This window comes from Narcine bancroftii, chromosome 1, assembly GCF_036971445.1.
Source record: "Narcine bancroftii isolate sNarBan1 chromosome 1, sNarBan1.hap1, whole genome shotgun sequence".
Classification (NCBI taxonomy): domain Eukaryota; kingdom Metazoa; phylum Chordata; class Chondrichthyes; order Torpediniformes; family Narcinidae; genus Narcine; species Narcine bancroftii.
The window spans coordinates 162,184,056-162,202,882 of NC_091469.1; the positions used below are offsets into that span (position 1 = coordinate 162,184,056).

The 18,827-nt window shown below is 51.5% G+C and overlaps 1 protein-coding gene across 1 annotated transcript; it reads left to right on the top strand.

The window, feature by feature from the left end:
* The first annotated feature begins 6,145 nt into the window (after positions 1-6,145).
* Positions 6,146-17,579, top strand: LOC138735707 (prostaglandin E2 receptor EP4 subtype-like). The gene is given in 3 exon segments (XM_069883965.1): positions 6,146-7,001; positions 16,666-16,836; positions 16,838-17,579. Coding segments are annotated over 3 exon segments (1,473 nt in total). The 5' UTR covers positions 6,146-6,200; the 3' UTR covers positions 17,339-17,579.
* The last annotated feature ends 1,248 nt before the right edge of the window (positions 17,580-18,827 follow it).

An 18,827-nucleotide genomic window follows, 5' to 3' on the forward strand; every position in this document is an offset into this window, starting at 1 on the left:
CTGTGAAAAGGTAACGGTTACCTCGGGAAACGCGTAAGGGTCCGACGATGTCCACATGTATGTTCCCAGACATGTTCAAAATCTTGTACAGGTGCTCTGGTGTGCCTGTGTACCTTGGAAAACTGGCAATGGGTGCAGGTTCTGGCCCAGTCCGCAATCTGCTTCCGAAGCCTGTGCCAGACGAAATGTTCTGCCACCATACACACCGTGGACCTTATGGAAGGGTGGGAAAGGTCATGGATATGGTGTGGAACCACTGGTCACGGGGTGCCCAAGGAAACATCGCACAGGACGGTGCCCTCACTGTGAGGAGTTGGGAGGACCTGGAACCTGAAGTCCTGAAGGCCCACGTCTTCTCGTCGCACTTCTGGTCCCGGGCTACCTGGTCAAAGTCGAGGCCGGGTGTTAGCATGCAAATGGCCGGTCATGAGTGCGTCGGCGACCACTTTGCCTTTCCCCACCTTGTGCTAAATGTCGGTGGTGAACTCCGACACGAAGGAGAGGTGACGCTGTTGGCGGGCCGACCAGGGATCTCTTGCCATACCGAACGCCTGAGTGAGGGGTTTGTGGTCAGTAAAAATGGTGAAAGGCCTCCCTTCCAAGAAATAGCGGAAATGACGCACCGCCAGGTAAATGCCCAGGAACTCACGATCAAAAGCTCTATACTTGTGCTCTGGTGGGTGAAGAAGTCGGCTAAAGAATGCCAGTGGTTTCCACTGTCCATTCACCTGTTGCTGCAGTACGGCACCAACGGCTGTGGCAGAGGCATCGACGGAGAGCACCATATGCAGGTCGGTGCATGGATGGATGAGCAGGGTAGCCTTCGCGAGGGCATCTTTCGTGGCTTCGAATGCCCTGCTGGCCTCTGGAGTCCAGGCAAGTGTCTTGTCTTTGGCCACGATGAGACCAAAGAGCAGCTGCATGATGCGCGCAGCGCCTGGAATGAAGCAGTTATAGAAATTGACCATACCCACGAACTCCCATAACCCCTTGAGGTTGTCCGGGCGTGGGAACTCCCTGACTCCAGCGACCTTCATAGCGGCAGGTGAAGTTCCTTCAGCCGTGATGGTATGGCTCAGGAACTGCATGGACTTTTTCCCGAACTGGCATTTGGCCAGATTGATCATTAGGCTGAAGTTGGCCAGTCGGGAGAAGAGGGTACGCAGGTGAGACTTGTAAAATTCAAATCCCTGCCCACTGTGTCCATAAGGCGCTGGAACGCCTAGGCAGTGTTCTTGAGCCCAAACAGCATGCGTAGAAACTTGAACAAACCAAAGAGGGTGATGATGGCCATTTTGGGTATGTCCTTGGGGTGCACCGGGATTTGGTGATACCCAAGCACCAGGTCGACCTTGCAGAATACCCTCGCGCCATGCAGGTTGGCCGTTAAGTCCTGTATGTGAGGGATCGGGTAACGGTCAAGTACTGTCGCGTCGTTAAGCCATCAATAATATCTGCAGAGGCGCCAGCCGCCAGAGGCTTTCGGGACCAGGTGGAGTGGTGAGGCCCAAGGACTGTCAGAGTGTCGAATGATCCCCAGCTCCTGCAGATGCGAGAACTCTTCCTTCACTATCTGGAGCATATCCAGCGGGAGCCACCGTGCCTTGGCTTGGACCGGTGGGCCTTGGGTGGGAATGTAATGAAACACCCTGCGGCGTGGTGAGGCGGCGGAGAACTGTGGCTTGAGGAGGGACGGGAACTCATCCAGGATACACTGAAACTCGTCCTTGGGCATTCTGACTATGGCCATCTGCGGCTGCTCTGTGCGGGCATCTACCAGTCGCCTACTTCAAATGTCAACCAGGAGTCTGTGGCTGAGGAGGAAGTCGATACCCAGGACAGAGGTTGGGAGGGACAAAACGGTGAACCTCCACGAGAACTTCCGCTGGCCGATCTGGAAGTGGATGGTCTTGTCTCCATACATTCGGATCTCCGTAGAATTGACTGCACGGAGGGGAGGTCCTCGAGGCCAGTTCCGGGTCTCAATGCTGTGGCCGGGATGATGCTGATCTGTGTCCCAGTGTCGACGAGGAAGTGTCGGCCGCTGACTGAATCCCACAGGTAGAGAAGGCTGTGTTTTTGACCAGCCACCGCAGCCATTAACAGTGGCCGGCCTGTTCATTACCCTGGAACGAGCAGGGCTGACGAGACTTCCGAGCCTTGGCTCCCCAGCGCTGGTGGAAGAAGCAGAGGCCTGAAATGGATGGCTTGCTTCTGGCTATGCTCTTTGAGGTGTTCCACCGCAGCACTAGAGGCCCCTGACTCATAACCTGCTGGACTGATGAGCGCTACAGGAATCATTTGAGCCATAGCTCCTGAGCTTTTTGAGAAACCTTCCTAGGGTCGATGAAGCTCTCCTGGGACAGTAACGGCCAGATGTCTTCAGAGAGATGGTCGAGGAAGATGTGCTCGAAGAGTGCGCAGTTGGTGTGATCGCGCATGAGCACGATCATCTCGTCCGTCAACTCGATTGGAGTTCTGTCCCCCGAGGCGCAGCATCCGAGCGGCACTCTGGCTCCTGGAGAGGCCGAGGGAGCCGGTGAGCACCCGCTTGATGGTCCCATACTTATCTTCCACGGGTGGGTGCTGAATGAGGTGCAGCACTCGTTTGCCGGTGGCCTGGTCCAGGGCAGCGACCACATGGTAAAACTTGGTCGAATCCAATTAAATCTGGCGGAGGTGTAACTGAGCCTCTGCATGGCTGAACCAGGTCTCCGGCTCCTGAACCCAGAAGTCAGGAAGCTTGATGGCTATAGAATTGATCGAAGGGTCGTTCATGTCAGGTTAAAAGACGTTTGAACCTGTCGGGGTGACCAATTGTAGCATCAGCTACACTGCTAACTGAAGGATCGCACAACCAGATGGGTTGAGTTCAGTGGGCAAAACTGATTTATTGCAGGTTGCCTGGCTGGTCTTGTACTCCCAGCCCAGACCTGGCTGAGAACCACACTGGGGGGCCCCGACGTCACCGGGGCATCACGTGGGTCACCAAGCGCGGACTTCTGAGCCCGGTGCCAAGGACAGGAGGAAACCCCCGACTGTGCCATTTTGGCCGGCTGCCCCACCACATGCATGACAAGCGGGGCTGGTTCGCCTGCCTAATGGCGTACCACCACAGTATGCAACATTTCATCATAAAAAATGATAGGTGTGGTGATTCTTATTCAACTTAAGGAGGGTTTCCTGGAACAAAAGCCCATTGTAAGTTGAGGAGGACCTGTAGAGTGAAGCATTTGGGAAGATCAAAGTTGGAGATGGAGTACATAGGTTAATGGCAGGACTCTTAGGAGTATGGATGAACAGAGAGACCTTGGGGTCTAAATCCATGCATCCCTTAAGGTCACTGCACAGCTTGATAGGGTAGTTAAGAAGGCCTGTGGGATGCTGGGGTTCATTAGTTGGGGGATTGAGTTCATGAGATGCTGTTGCAGCTCTACAAATCTCTGGTAAGCCCACACTTGGAGAATTGTGTTCAGTCCTGCTCACCTTATTACAGGAAGCATGTGGAAGCTATGGAGAGGGGGCAGAGGAGATTCACCAGGATGTTGCCTGGATTGGAAAATAACCTTTTGAGAAAAGGTTAGCAGAGCTGGGACTTTTCTCTTTGAAGCATAGAAGGATGAGAGGAGACTTGAAAGAGGTCGACAGGATTATGAAAGGCATCGATAGGGTGGACGGTCAGTGCCTGTTTCCCAGGGCAGGATCAGCAAACACCAGAGCACGTGTGTACAAAGTGAAGGGAGGGAAGTTTAGGGGAAACGTCAGGGATGTTTATGTTTTATTTTACACAGAATTGTGGGTGCCTGGAATGCCTTGCCAAGGATGGTGATGGAGGCTGGTACAATAGGGGCATTTAAAAGACTCTTAGACAGACACATGATGCAAAAGAAATAGACTTATAGGTTTGAGATAGGGAAGATTTAGTTTGTTGAGAGGGTTTAAAAAGGTCGGCATAGCATTGTGGGCCGATGGGCCTGTACTGTGCTGGAATGTTCAATTTAGGTTTCATGTATTTTCTATATTTCCCAATGTTTCCCCTGTTCATCACTACTCTGTGTCTGACCCCAGGAGTGTGTGATGGGACATCGTGGAGGGAGCTTCACTCTGTGTCTGATCCCGGGAGTGTGTGATTGAACAGTGTGGAGAGAACTTCGCTCTGTGTCTGATCCCGGGGGTGTGTGATAGGACGGTGTGGAGAGAACTTCACTCTGTGTCTGACTCTAGGAGTGTGAGATGGGACAGTGTGGAGGGAGCTTCACTCTGTGTCTGACTCCGGGAATGTGTAATGGGACAGTGTGGAGAGAACTTCACTCTGTGTCTGATCCCGGGAGTTTGTGATTGAACAGTGTGGAGAGATCTTCGCTCTGTGTCTGATCCCAGGGGTGTGTGAGATAGGACGGTGTGGAGAGAACTTCACTCTGTGTCTGACTCTGGGAGTGTGAGATGGGACAGTGTGGAGAGAACTTCACTCTGTGTCTGATTCCCGGGGGTGTGTGAGATGGGACAGTGTGGAAGGAGCTTCACTCTGTGTCTCATCCCAGGAGTGTGTGATGGGACAGAGTGGAAGGAGCTTCACTCTGTGTCTGACCCTGAAGTGTGTGATGGGACGGTGTGGAGAGAACTTCACTCTGTGTCTGACCCTGGGAGTGTGAGATGGGACGGTGTGGAGGGAGCTTCACTCTGTGTCTGACCCTGCGAGTGTGTGATGGGACGATGCGGAGGGAGCTTCACTCTGTGTCTGACCCTGCGAGTGTGTGATGGGACGATGCGGAGGGAGCTTCACTCTGTGTCTGACCCTGGGAGTGGGTGATGCGACAGTGCGGAGGGGATTTCACTCTGTGTCTCACCCTGGGAGTGGGTGATGCGACAGTGCGGAGGGGATTTCACTCTGTGTTTGACCCTGGGAGTGGGTGATGGGACGATGCGGAGGGGGATTCACTCTGTGTCTGACCCTGGGAGTGGGTGATGGGACGGTGCGGAGGGGGATTCACTCTATGTCTGACCCTGGGAGTGGGTGATGGGACGGTGCGGAGGGGGATTCACTCCGTGTCTGACCCTGGGAGTGTGTGATGGGACGGTGCGGAAGGGGATTCACTCTGTGTCTGACCCTGGGAGTGGGTGGTGGGACGGTGCGGAGGGAGCTGCCACAGATTTACCATCCTCTGAAGAAATTATTCGGCATCTCTACTAAGCAGACACCCTTCAATCCTGAGGTTGTGTCCTCTAGTACAAGACTCTCCCACTCTGGCAAACAACCTTTCTACATCTAACTGTCACCAGGAAGCTCGGAGAGTGCGACTCTGTGAAGGCGTGTTATGTTCTGGGTCTGGCTGCCAACCACTGCATGGGGAGAGAAGGCGGACCTGGGACGGTGCCAGTGACTGCAGGGCAAGGAGGCGGTTCCCTCTCAGGTCCGGCTGTGGGAGCCCAGCCCAGGTTCAGTCCTCGGCTCCCCGCTGAGCGGAGCACAGGCAGCCCGGACGCAGGGTCCTGCCGCACGGCACAGGGAGTCCCCTGCCCGGACGCAGGGTCTTGCCGCCCGGCACTGAGTCATCCAAAGCCCGGAGACAGGGTTCTCGGGCAGGGAGATCCCAGTGGGCGGCTTGGAGAGGGGAGCGCCGAGTGGCCGACATGGTGAGCGAGCGGGCGCCGACTTCCTGAAGCGGAGTCCCGCTTCATCCCAGGGTGGGCTCCCAGAAGCGCCTGAAGGGGCAGGGGAAGGAGGTTGGGGAGGGGAAACGGTGGAGAGAGAGAGAGAGAGAGAGAGGAGAGGGGAGGGGAGGGGGAGAGGAGTGGGGCTGGAGCAGAAGGGAGGAGTGGATTTAGAGGGGTGAAGGGAGGGGAGACGAGGTAGGGGATTGAAGAGGAGGTGGGGAGAGGAGAGGGTAGGTGGGAAGGAGAGGGGAGGAAGGGGGAGGGTAGAGGAGGGGAGGGGAAGAGAGAAGGGGAAGGGACGAGAGAGGGGGAGGGGGTGTTAAAGGGGGAGGGGGAAAATAGGGGAGGGAGGGGGAGGAAGAGCAGGAGGAGGAAGAGAGAGAAGGGGAGGGAGGGAGAAGGAATAGGGGAGGGAGGGAGGGGGAGGCGGAGAAGGGGAGGGAGGGAGGAGGAAGAGAGAGAAGGGGAGGGAGGGGAGAGGAGAAGGGGAGGGAGGGAGAGGGAGGAGGAAGAGAGAAGGGGAGGGAGGGGTAGAGGAGAAGGGCATGAACTCCAGCAACACCAGTAGCTGGGCCCCGGCGGCCGGCGGCTCCTTCCCCCTCATCCCCACCATCATGTTCGCCTTCGGCGTGTTCAGCAACCTGGTGGCAATCGGCGTGCTGTCGCGGAGCCGCCGGGAGCAGCGGGAGACCACCTTCTACACCCTGGTGTGCGGGTTGGCCGTCACCGACCTGCTGGGCACCTGCCTGGTGAGCCCCATCACCATCGTGACTTATGTGCGGGGTGACTGGCCAGGCGACCGCGCTCTGTGCGAGTACGTCTGCTTCGTGCTGCTGTTTTTCGGCTCGGCCGGCCTGAGCATCATCTGTGCCATGTCCCTGGAGCGCTATCTGGCCATCAACCACGCCTTCTTCTACAGCCACTACCTGGACAAGCGGCTGGCAGTCATCACTCTCTTCTCCATCTATGTGGCCAACACGCTCTTCTGCGCCCTGCCATCCTGCGGCTTGGGCCGGGCCGTGCAGCAGTTCCCGCACACCTGGTGCTTCATCGACTGGCGGACCCTGGAGTCCCGGCACGCCGCCTACTCCTACATGTACGCCGGCTTCAACTCCTTCCTCATCCTGCTTACTGTGCTCTGCAACGTGCTGGTGTGCGGCGCCCTGCTCCGCATGCACCGGCGCTTCGTCCGCCGCACCTCGCTGGGCGCCTCCGCCGCCGGCCCCCGGCCGCCCCTGCCCCGCCGCCGGGCCAGCTTCCGACGCCTGGCAGCCGCCGAGATACAGATGGTCATCCTGCTCATCGCCACCTCCGCCGTCGTCCTGGTCTGCTCCAGCCCGCTGGTGGTGAGTCGCCCCGTCTAGCCCGCTGCTGGGGTGGGGGGAGGGGGCAAGAAAATAGAGGGGAAAAAGCACCAGGCTGGAGAAACTCAGCAGGTCAAACTGTCCTTGATAGAGCCAAGTACAGACTCCAGGCAAGTTGTACAAGACATTGGCGAGGCCACATTTGGGGGATTGTCTGCAGTTTTGGTCACCGAACGACAAGACAGATCTCAATAAGGTAGAGAGAGGGCAGAGGAGATTACTAGGATGTTGCCCGGACTTCAAGAACTGAGTTCCAAGGAAAGGTTCTACAGGTGAGGACTTTATTCCCTGGAGCATAGATGAATGAGGGGAGATTGAATATTTAAAATGATGAGGGGTCAGACAGAGTAAATGTAGTTCGGCTTTTCCCACTGAGGGTGGGTGAGATATAAACCAGAGGACGTGGGTTAAGGGTGAGAGGAGAAAAGTTTATAGGGAACCTCTTCACACAGAGAGGGGTGGGGGTGTGGAACGAACTGCCAGCGGATATGGTGAATGTGGGCTCAGTTTGAACATTGAAGAAGAATTGGGAAGGGTACATGGATGGGAGGGGTACAGGTCAGCAGGACTAGGCAGAAAAAATCATTCGGCACTGACTGGAAGGGCCCCGTTTCTTGGCTGTAATGTTCTATGGTTCTTTCTTTTAAATTATTTTTTTATTTTTCACACTGTGAACCATATCAACCAAAATATAGACAAACTTTTCTCATTAAATATACACAGTGGCATTTTCTCCCTTTCTCCCCCCGACGCTCCCTCCCCCCTTCCCATCCCCCTCCAAAACCAATAAATATTCAACATATACAATACAATAAAATCATAAAACAATGTCTTCACACAATAAAAAATAAACAAGAAAAATGTGTCATCTACTTTTACACATTGGATTAAGTTGTTTTGTCTTCTTAATTCTGAATAAATCTGACACTTTATCATTACAGACCTCCCTGCTGGATCCTTATTTCTCCTCTATTTTGATTGGTACATTTTCATTAATTAATATAGCTACACCTCTAGCTTTTGAATTATATGATGCTGCCGCTACATTCCCTACCCAGTCTCTCTTTAATTTGTTATGTTCCACTTCAGTTAGATGCGGTTCCTGCACAAATGCTATGTTTATTTTTTCTTTTATCAGTAAATTTAATAGCCTCTTCCTTTTAATTTGGTTATGTTTTCCATTAATGTTTATAGTCATATAGTTCAACATGGCCATCTCATATTTTGTTTACACCTCATTTCCGCTTCCTCACCACCCTTTTTCCCATTTTCATCTCTCAGTTTTCCCTTTTTGAACTCAATGTATTACACATTTAAAACATAAAATACTCCAACAACTCACACATCCAATATTACCTTAACCCCAAATCTCCCCCCCCCCCACCTCTCTGAGTTGCCCCTTATCCCTTGCCAGGCAACCACAACTCCAAGCTCCATTTAGATTGTGATCCTGTTTGCAAGCGTCAACTGATTTTGCCGTGAGTTATTCCCAACCCCCCCTACCCAGAAAACATTTTATTTTACAGATATAACAAAGCACTCCCTTTTTTCTCCTTCCTTCCTTCCTTCCCTTCTCTTTTCCTTCTTTAGTTCTTTACATATACATTATTTTTACATCTTTATATGTATTTTATCACTGTTCTTCATTCTTGTTACATCTCTTCATCTCTCCTTCTGTCTTGCAGGCGTTCTGCAAATTCTTGTGCTTCCTCCAGATCCGAGAACAGTCTGTTTTGCTCCCCGGGTATAAATATTTTAAGCACAGCTGGATGTCTTTACATGAATTTATAACCTTTTTTCCATAGGATCGATTTTGCTGTATTAAACTCCTTCCTCTTCTTTAAGAATTCAAAACTTATGCCTGGGTAGAAAAATATTTTTTGACCCTTGTATTCCAATGGTTTATTATCTTCTCTAACTTTATTCCTTGCCCGTTCCAGTATATTTTCTCTTGTCGTGTATCTCAAAAATTTTACTAAGATGGATCTTGGTTTTTGATGTGACTGTGGTTTCGGAGCTAATGCTCTGTGTGCCCTTTCTATTTCCATTTCTTCCTGCATTTCTGTCATTCCCAGGACCTTCAGGATCCATCCTTTTATAAATTCCTTCATGTCTTTGCCTTCTTCACCCTCCTTCAGGCCCACTATTTTTATGTTGTTTCGCCTACTAATAATTTTCTAACATCTCAATTTTCTGAGATAACAACTTTAACTTTTTAATCACTTTCTTCCAATTTTCTTCTTAGGTCGTTCACTTCCATTTCTACAGCCGTTTCTCGTTCTTCCACATTTTCTGCTCTTTTCCCTATTTCTGTCATGACCAGTTCTAATCTCTGCATTTTATCTTCTGTTCTTTTCATTTTTCTTTTAATTTCACTAAATTCTAATGTCAACCATTCTTTTAATGTTCTCATTTGTTCTTGGAAAAAAGCTTTATCTATATTCTGTCCATCTGTTTTACCCTCTATTTCTCTGTGAAGATCTTGGTCGTCTTCTTCCTCTTCTTCTGTGTCTCTTCTGATTTTCCTGATGAGTTGGTTGTCTCACTTTGTTGGGCCTCTTCTTGCTCGGCCTCTTGCTGTTGGTCCTCTCCTTCTGAGCTGCTCATCTGTCGGGCTTCCTGATGCTGCCCCTCTTGCTGTTCACCCCATCGACTTTCTTTCTCGCCTGGTACTTCACTCCCTCTCATGCCGCCTTCCTCATCTTCCAGCTGAGAGCCCTGGTGACAGGCGTCCCTCAGCTGGTCGCGCGGTGGTTGCCCGCTCCTTGGCTGAGCCCCCCTCCCGTCGGTGTTTTCCTTTACCTTAGATTGCGCACTTTTGTTTGGCTCAGAGAGCCATTTTTGCAGTCCACCAGTCGGGGGGGGGGGGGGGGGGTCACGACTCCGCAGGGCCAGAACCAACCTCAGAGATCGGGTGCTCTTTGCCATCACGGTTCCCTGTTTCTTCATGCAGGTACGGCCTTCTCCTCTCTTCTGGCGTGTTTTCTTCTTTTTTTCCCATTGTTTTTACTTTTTCCTTCTTGGATGCCATTTTCTTTCTATTCTATTTCTTATATTTTATATTTGTGAACTTTGTCTTTTCTTGACTTCTTTTCTGGAGAGGGCTGATTTGACCTGACCGGCCACTACTCCATCACGTGACTCCTGAGGTTCTATGGTTCTTGAGCCCTTCATCGAGATATCAGCCAATTGTAGGCAAGTGCTTAAAGATACAGGATCAACTTCAGGATTGAAGGGCACCCGTTTAAAATACACCTGTGGAAGAGTTCCTTTAGCCAGAGAGTGATGAAATGCTGGAATTTGCTACCAACCTGCAGATGGGAGGAATCCAGAGCCTTGGGGGGTTGGAAACTTCACACAGATAGCACCCAAGGTCTGGCTTGAACCCAGGACCCTCCCCCAGCACGGGGAAGGAGTATCTGGACCAAGCTCTCCCCACTCGTATAAAGCCGCCTTAGAACTACAGTACAGAAACAGGCCCTTCAGCCCATCTAGTCTATGCCCAACTTACTCTGCCTAGTCCCACTAACCTATAGCCATGTCATACCCCCTCCCCTCCCATCCACGTACCTGTTCAAATTCTTCCTGTTAAAACTGAGCCCGCATTCACCACTCCAGCTGGCAGCTCGTTCCACACCCCCACCACTCACTGAATGAAGTTCCCCTCACGTTCTCTCTAAAGGGCGGCATGGTTGGCATGGCATTCAGCGCAATGCCTTTATAGCACCAGCAATTGGGGCCAAGTTTCGAATCCCACACTCTAAGGAGTTTGTACGTTCTCCCCGTGTCTGTGTGGGTTTTTCCAGGGGGAGGGGGCTCCATATCCTCCCACTGTTAGAAATGTACTGGGGGTTGTAGGTCAATTGGGTGGCATGGGGCTCGAGGGGCGAAATGGCCTGTTACCGCACTGTATGTCTTGATTAAATTAAACTTTTCCCCCTTTCACCCATGACCTCTGGTTTGTATCTCACCCTCAGTGGAAAACACCTACCTACATTTACTCTGTCTGCACCCAAAATAATTTTAAATACCTCGATCAAATCTCCCCGGCATCTGCCTATGTACCTTCAACCCTGAAGTTGTGCCATCCTGTCCTGGACTCCCCCACTGTGGGAAACAAATTTGCCACATCTACTCTGTCCAGACCTTTCAACATTTAAAATGCTTCAATGAGGTCCCCCCCTCATTCTTCTGAACTCCAAGGAGTCCAGTCTAAGAACCGTCAAACTTTCCTCATACGCTAATCCCTTCATTCCATTTATGGTACTTGGTGAATCTTCTCTGAACTCTCTCCAAAGCTGGCACCTCCTTTCTTCCCGAACATTCTCCCTGAAACTAACGCAGAGCATTTCCACCTCCGCCATGAACTAACATGTCGCACCGACCTCCGGTGGCCAATGAACCAACCAGCGCTCTTTGTGAACACGGGAGGGAACTGGAGCTAAACGCACAGGGTTGTGGGGAGAGTGCGCTAACTCCATTCTGACAGCACTGGAGGTGGGGATTGAACTGGGGTCCCCGGAGCAGGGAGGCTGCGGGTTTCTGCACTGAGCTATCTGATCTGGGCAAGTCAGTGAGCACAAAAGTCAGGAGGTCGTGTGGCTGTGATGTACGTATTTGGAGTACTGCGTGCGACTCTGGCTGTCCCATGACAGGAAGGATGTGGGGTTTCGGAGAGCATGTAGAACACATTTACCATGTTAAGAGAAACACATAGGAGAATGCAAATACTGGAGGAACTCTCTGGGTTGAGTGACCTCCTCAGGAGAAAAAGACGGTTGACATTTCAGGCCGGAAGCCTTCTTGATGAAGGGTTCCAGCCTGAAATGTCAACCGTTCTTTTTCTCTAGACCTCCTGAGTTCCTCCAGCAGGGTGCGTTTAATTTTAGCAGCTGGTTTAGAGGGGGTGAGTTGTGGGGAGAGGTTGGAGAAACGGATTTTTTTCTCTGGAACGACAGAGGCTGAGGGGGTCCTGGTGAAGGTCTCTAAAATCCTGAGAATCCTGAGAATCTTATCCCCCAGGGGAAAATGTCTCACACCACACACACTCACACTCTCTCTCTCTCTCCAGAGGACATGTGTTGAAGGTAAGGCGGTGGATGGTTAAGAGATGTGCGGGGTGATTTTGTTTTTACACAGAGTGGTGGATTACCGGGGTAGTGGTCGAAGCAGTGGTGTCTGAGTGGTTTCCAGATAAACACAGGATTGTGTGAAGAGGATGGAGGGATATCTATCAGGTGAAAGCTAGCAGAGTTTTAGTTAAACATAAAGCATTACAGCACAGTACAGGCTCTTCAGCCCAAGAGGTTGTGCCAACCTATGTAAACCTGGCCTTCTCTATGTCGGAGAGACTGGGCGCAGACCGGGAGATCACTTCGCTGAGCACCTTCACTTCATCCGCACCGGTGACATAGTAGCCAAACGTTTCAGTTCTGTGCCCCACTCCCACACTCGCATGTCTGTCCGTGGCCTCACGTACTGTCCCACCAGGACCACCCACAAATTGGAGGAATACCCGATTTCACGTCTGGATGCTTTCCAGCCATTAATGTTGACCCTTCCAGTTTCTGCCAACCTGCTCTCTTTTCCCCCTCCGTTCCCATCAGCTCGCCACCCCCTTCCTTCCCTATTGATCCAGCCATCCTTCCTCCCCTCTGCTCGCTGCTGTCCCCTCCTTCTCTTCTCCAGCTATCACCTGCCTTTATAACCACCCCTCCCCCTATCACCATTTTGTTCAGGCATTTTTCCACACCTTGAAGGGCTCAAGCCCGAAACCTGTTTGCTCTATAAAGGATCCTGTTTGACCAGCTGAGTTTCTCCAGCATTTTGTGTGTTTTTACTTCAACCACGGTGTCTGCAGTTTTTTGTGTTTGACTTTTCGTCATCATGCATGGTACAGGCACTTGCTGCAACCACCCACAATGCTCCCAGGACCACCGGGGATTATACAGGCACTGCTGCAGACACCCAACTTCTTTCTGCGCTGGGGAGATAAATATTATTTACAGCATGGTAGAAACCAACTCTGGGTCATTTACACCCGTGTCACCCAATTCACCTGCAACCCCCCCCCCCCCCCCCCGGTACGTTTTGAATGGAGGGAGGAAACCAGACCACCCCACCCCCTTGGGGAAAGCCCACGCAGACATGGGGAGAATGTACAAACTCCTTACGGCATGGGATTCAATCCTAGGTCACTGGCATTGCATTAGTGTCGCATTAACCGCTATGTTAACTGTGCCTCAAGATCAGAATGCTCTGTGAAGTTTTGCTATCTCAGTCCTAAATGGCTCCCCCCCCCACTTCTCCTTTGATTGTGACCCCTTGTTCTGTACTTCCCAACATCCAGAGCATTCTTACTGCATCTTAGTCAGTCCCATCTGAGTTTTAGGTCTCAATGAGATCCCCAACTTTTCTTCTAAGTCCTACTGTCTCTACCTCTGTCAGTCCTGCCATCCCAATGATCAGTCCAGTGAACCTTCACTGCAACTCTTCAACGGCAAAGAGGTCCATCCTCCAATTAGACCAAAGTGCCCTGGTTGTGGCCCCCGCCAAGGGACTATGCAACTGCAGTAAGTCACACCTGCACACCACAGTGGGCGCAAGAAAGGTTCCCGATGAGATCGCTGGGAGTTGTTAGGAGCAGGGTAGGAGGAAACTCCCGGGACCTCATTTGAAGGTGACCTGGTGGAGATTCGTTAAGATCAGTGTGGTGATAATGTAATTCCACCACTAAGTCACCAGGGGGCATCCCAGTGACCTTGTACATAAAGCAGTCCAGAGCTACAGTCCAGCCTTCCAGGTTCGTCTTGCAGAGAGACAAGACCCTCTTATTGTACATATTAGTTGATTAAATTGTACTGACAATAACCACACCAGCTGTGGTGATATGTAATTCCACTCCTAGGCCACCAGGGGTCATCCCGGTGTCCTTGTCCATAAAGCAGTCCAGAGCTACAGTCTAGCCTTCCAGGTTCGTCTTGTAGAGAGACAAGACCCTCTTAGTGTACGTATTAGTTGATTAAAGCTGTTTTATACTCACACTGCTGTCTGGTTATGGTCAGTAATCAGAATCAGGTTCTTTGCCACAAACGTGTGTCAAGAAATTTGTTGATTTTGCACCAGAACTAGGTGCAAAATTGGTATAAATTTCAATTCTGTAGATACAAGATTTTTTTAAAAAAGTAACTAGTACAAAAAGGAGAAAGAGGTACTGTCTGTAGGTTCTTTTGTTCAGAAGCAGCTCTTCCTGAATCTAGTGACGCGAGTCTGTTTTTGTCACGTTGAGTGTGTGTCGTAGACTGTGACATGGGGGACTCTGATAAAGTGGGGGGGGGGGGGAGGGGCACAGTCTAATTCCCAGGGTTGTGATACTAAAATTAGAAGGCATAAAGATTCAAGATCAAGATTCAATTTATTGTCATGTTATGAAAACAGGGCCCTATTGCACAAAATTGTCTGCTGTAGGGCAGACAGATTCGCCATTGGTAAAAATTGCCTGAAGCGCCTCTTGGGGTCAGACAAAGAGAATCCCCAGAGTCACCAAGAGTCCGTGGATTCACCCCCAGCACTTCCACAGTGTCCAGTCCAAACCATTGGCAACCCCGAGCTCCAGATCCTGACTCCCAATCACGAAGTCTTCAGCACCCTCTCGCATCCCGGTTCCGATACCTGGTACCCCCCCACCCCCTACTTCAGCCAGTTTTGAGCCGGTGTCCAACAGTCTATAGCTGCTTTACTGCAGTCTCCCGCAGCCTCTGTGGGTTCCTCACCTAGGCTGACTGTGGGTTCTTCGCTGCAGAACCCCTCACTGGTCCGCCCGCATGGTCACCATTCCCTGGGTCGTCTCCTCTGCTTCTCCTTCTCAAACCAAATTTGATGGAGGGTGGTCTCCCCATTTTTCTGGGGCTGGAGCTCCCCATGGCTGCTGCCGATCACAGGTGCTGCCAACTTGGGTCCAGTCCCCGCAGTTATGGGAATTTTAATAAAACCACTGTCAGCTCCTTTAATGGGTCGTTCAAAGCCTGCACGGTGCCGACAACAGTTGGACCGGACGGTTGGACCCTGCGGTGAGGGGAGATTTAAAGGGGACTTGAAGGGCACCTTCTTCACACAGAGGGTGGTGGGCGTGTGAAACGAGCTGACGGAGGAAGTGGGGACAGTTGTAACGACGAAAAGGCAGAAGGGCAGGTACAGAGGAAGGTTCGGAGGGAAAAGGGCCAAACGCAGACAAATGAGGCTTGGGCAGCATGGTCCAGATGGCCCAAAGGGCCTGTTTCCAAGCTGTGGAACTCTATCCCTCTGCTGTTCGATCCCATCTGGTCTGAGTTGGATACTGAACCGCTCAATAGCATGGGTACCGAGACACAGGGGGAAACTTTGAGTGTTTTCCAGGCAAGTGAATCTTGACGCCAGGGGTGGCCAAACTGTGGCTCTTTGACATATAATGACTGACTCGCAGAAATGTTGGCCGAGACAGGTATCCTATGAGCCGATGCTCACAATAGTGTTAGTGGCCATGGCTTGAGATTGAAAATATTTTTTTTAAACATACAGCATGGTAACATTTCGACTCACAGCCCATCCTGCTAATTGCACCTATATGTTTCGAACGGTGGGAAGAAACTGGAGCACACCCCCCTCCCTCCTGACATACTGCGTGGGATTCCCACCCTGGGCCCAATCGCTGGTGCAGTAACAGCGTGGCGCTAACCGCAAACTGGGCTTCCCCCCATGTCGACGCGGTTGTTGAACTGGCTCCGATTGTCAGAGCAGATGGCGCTGGGCATCTTCCCCTTTCCCCAAATGGGAGGGCCTGCACACACTGAATCTGAACAGCTGCCAGTCTGCCGCGCAACTAGCGGCTCCCAACGCCAGGAATGCGTCTTTAAAAAGCCAAGTAATAAATCAGCGAGCTTTGAATGAACCTGTCCACTGCCGGTCATCTCGTTATTTGCCGTTAGTATGAACGCTACCCTGCAATGCATCTCCTTTTACAAGCAGTTACTAGTGAAAAGGAAATTCATCAATCTAGACTGAGATGGGAGGTTGATTTAAATATTACAATGGATGGGCAGAACTCTTGTCAAGACTATAACATTTATAATATTTGTCAGATACAGTTTAATCCAATATAATTTATTTGCATCCAACTATATTTAATGCACAAAAATTGCACAATATGAAATTGGATTTATCAGATAAATGTTTTAGATGTAGTGAAAAAAAGTTAATTGGGCAAGACGGGCTTGTGGGCCGAAATGGGCATTAATTTTTTTTTTAAACTTAAATTTATAAATTTAGATTAGCCAGGGGATCAAAGATTATGTGGAGTAGGCCGGGCAGTGGGGCTGAATGGGGGAAATGGATCAGCTCGTGATTGAATGGCGGGGCAGACTTGATGGGCTGAATGGCCTATTTCTGCTCCCTTGAGCGGCAAATTTAGTGCAACGCTGTTCCAGGGCCAGCGACCTGGGTTCGGGTGTACATTCTCCCTGTGTCTGCGTGGGTTTTCTCTGGTTTCCTCCTGCCCTTCAAAATTGGGAGGCACTGGCTTGTGGGCCAGAAGGGTCAGCTACTGTGTCTAAATTTCAATGTGGTCTCTTACCCAACTGTCTATTTTCAACTGTTTGTGGCCACTCTCCAGGTCCGTGTGTTCATTAACCAGCTGTACCGGCCAGAGGTGGTGAAAGACAAAGACTTGAACCCAGACTTGAGAGCCATTCGTATTGCTGCCATCAACCCCATCCTGGACCCCTGGATCTACATCCTCTTGCGCAAGGCGGTGCTCAACAAGCTGGTGGAGAAGCTGAAGTTGCCTGTTCTGCCGCCTGGGCACACGGAGCTCTCGGAGCAGGGGCAACTTCAGGCATCTCGGCCCCCGCCGCTCCTCCGGACTCTCCAGTCACTCGCCTTCCATCCTCTCCAAGGAGCTGGCCAACGGCACCAGCTTGCGCACCCTGTTGAGCCGGATGGAGATGAGTGCAGTGCCCAGCGCCCGCCTGGAGGAGCAAAGGGACCCCAGCCTGACCGTGTCCGGGGGGCAGCTCCCACTGGGGCAAGTGGCAAGCCTGGCCGCCAAGAACCCCGGGGGTGTCTGTCCCCTGCAGGTGACCCTCGCCAGGGGAGAATGGACACTGGCAGAGAAAATGCATCTGACTGAGTGGACGAGCGCCTGGGGGAGGGTGCTGGCTCCCGGATCAGTGACCCTGGCAGCTGTGTGGGCAGAGGCAGGGACTAACCCATATGGTGCAGACGGTGAGGGGAACCGCTGGGTAATGACCTGCCGGCGAATACGGTGTACAGGCCGCCCTATCTGACAGACTCTGTGGTGAAGTCCCCACCATCCCCGAGACTGAGGGATCTGTGTTGACACTGTGAGGGTTGGTTCATGGCATAATTCGGAATGCCCACCAGGGCTGGGACAGGATGCGCGGTGTGGAGATCAAGGCGAAGCGCGAGGTGCCTGTGGTGTTCTTCTCCGTGAGAAGATTTCACTCAGATTTTGCTCTGCTTAAACTGTCAGCTGGTATCTTTGGATCATTAAATATGATTCACAGGCTGAAGCCTCTGTGTAACATGTGTGTGGGTGGGTGGGTGTGGAGAGGAGACCAGATCCGTGGCCCCACCTCCCCCGATACCGCATTACTGTCCCTCTGGACCGGAATCACTAACTCACCTATGTACACAGTGAGCGTTGGGAGAGGGGACCAGATCCGTGAGCCCCCCTGGAGACTGGATCTCTGACCCACTTATGGACACCGTTTGTATGTGAGTGTGGGGTGGGGGAGGGACCAGATCCATAACCCCCCCTCCCCCCCCACCACCCGTGTGCACAGTGTGTCAGAGTGGGGAGAGAGGACCAGATCCGTGAAACCCCTCCCCCGGGACTGGATCACTGATCCTCGGGGCCGGATCACTGACCCATCCATGTACACAGTGTGTCAGAGTGGGGAGAGGAGACTGGATTACTGACACCCCCCCCCCCCCCCCCCAGGACCTGATCTCTGGAATCAGGATTATTGACCCACGTACACAATGTGTGAGTGCGGAGAGAGGGGACCAATCACTTCCACCGGGACTGGATCGTCCCAGAACCAGATCTGACCCCCCCCCAACCAAAACCAAATGCCTCCTGGAGGACCAGCTCATATCAACACCCTCTCCATAGAGCAGCAACATTACCTCACGGTTCTTGAACTTAATTCCCCCAACTAATGTAGACAGGGTTGCAAAGAGAGCTTTTGACATCTTGGCCTTCATAAATCAAAGTATTGAGTACAAGAGTTGGGGTGCTATGAAAAAGTTGTATAAGACATTGGTGAGGCCAAATTTGTAGGATTGTGTGCAGTTTTGGTCACTGAACTACAGGAAAGATATCAATAAGATAGAAAGATGGCAGAGAGATTTACTGGAATGTTGCCCGGACTTCAGGAACTGAGTTACAGGGAAAGGTTAAACAAGTTAGGACTTTATTCCCTGGAGTGTAGAAGAATTAGAGGAGATTTGATGGAGGTATTTAAAATGATGAGGGGTCAGACAGAGTAAATGTAGGTCAGATTTTTCCACTGAGGGTGGGTGAGATACAAACCAGAGGATATGGGTTAAGGGTGAAAGTTTTGGGGAAACAAGGGGGAACTTCGCACAGAGAGTGGTGAGAGTGTGGAACGAGCTGCCAGCTGAAATGGTGAATACAGGCTCAATTTTAACATTTAAGAAGAATTTGGACAGGTACGTGGATAGGAGGGGTATGGGGGATAGGGTCCAGATGCAGGTCGGTGGACTGGGCACAAAAATAGTTTGGCCACA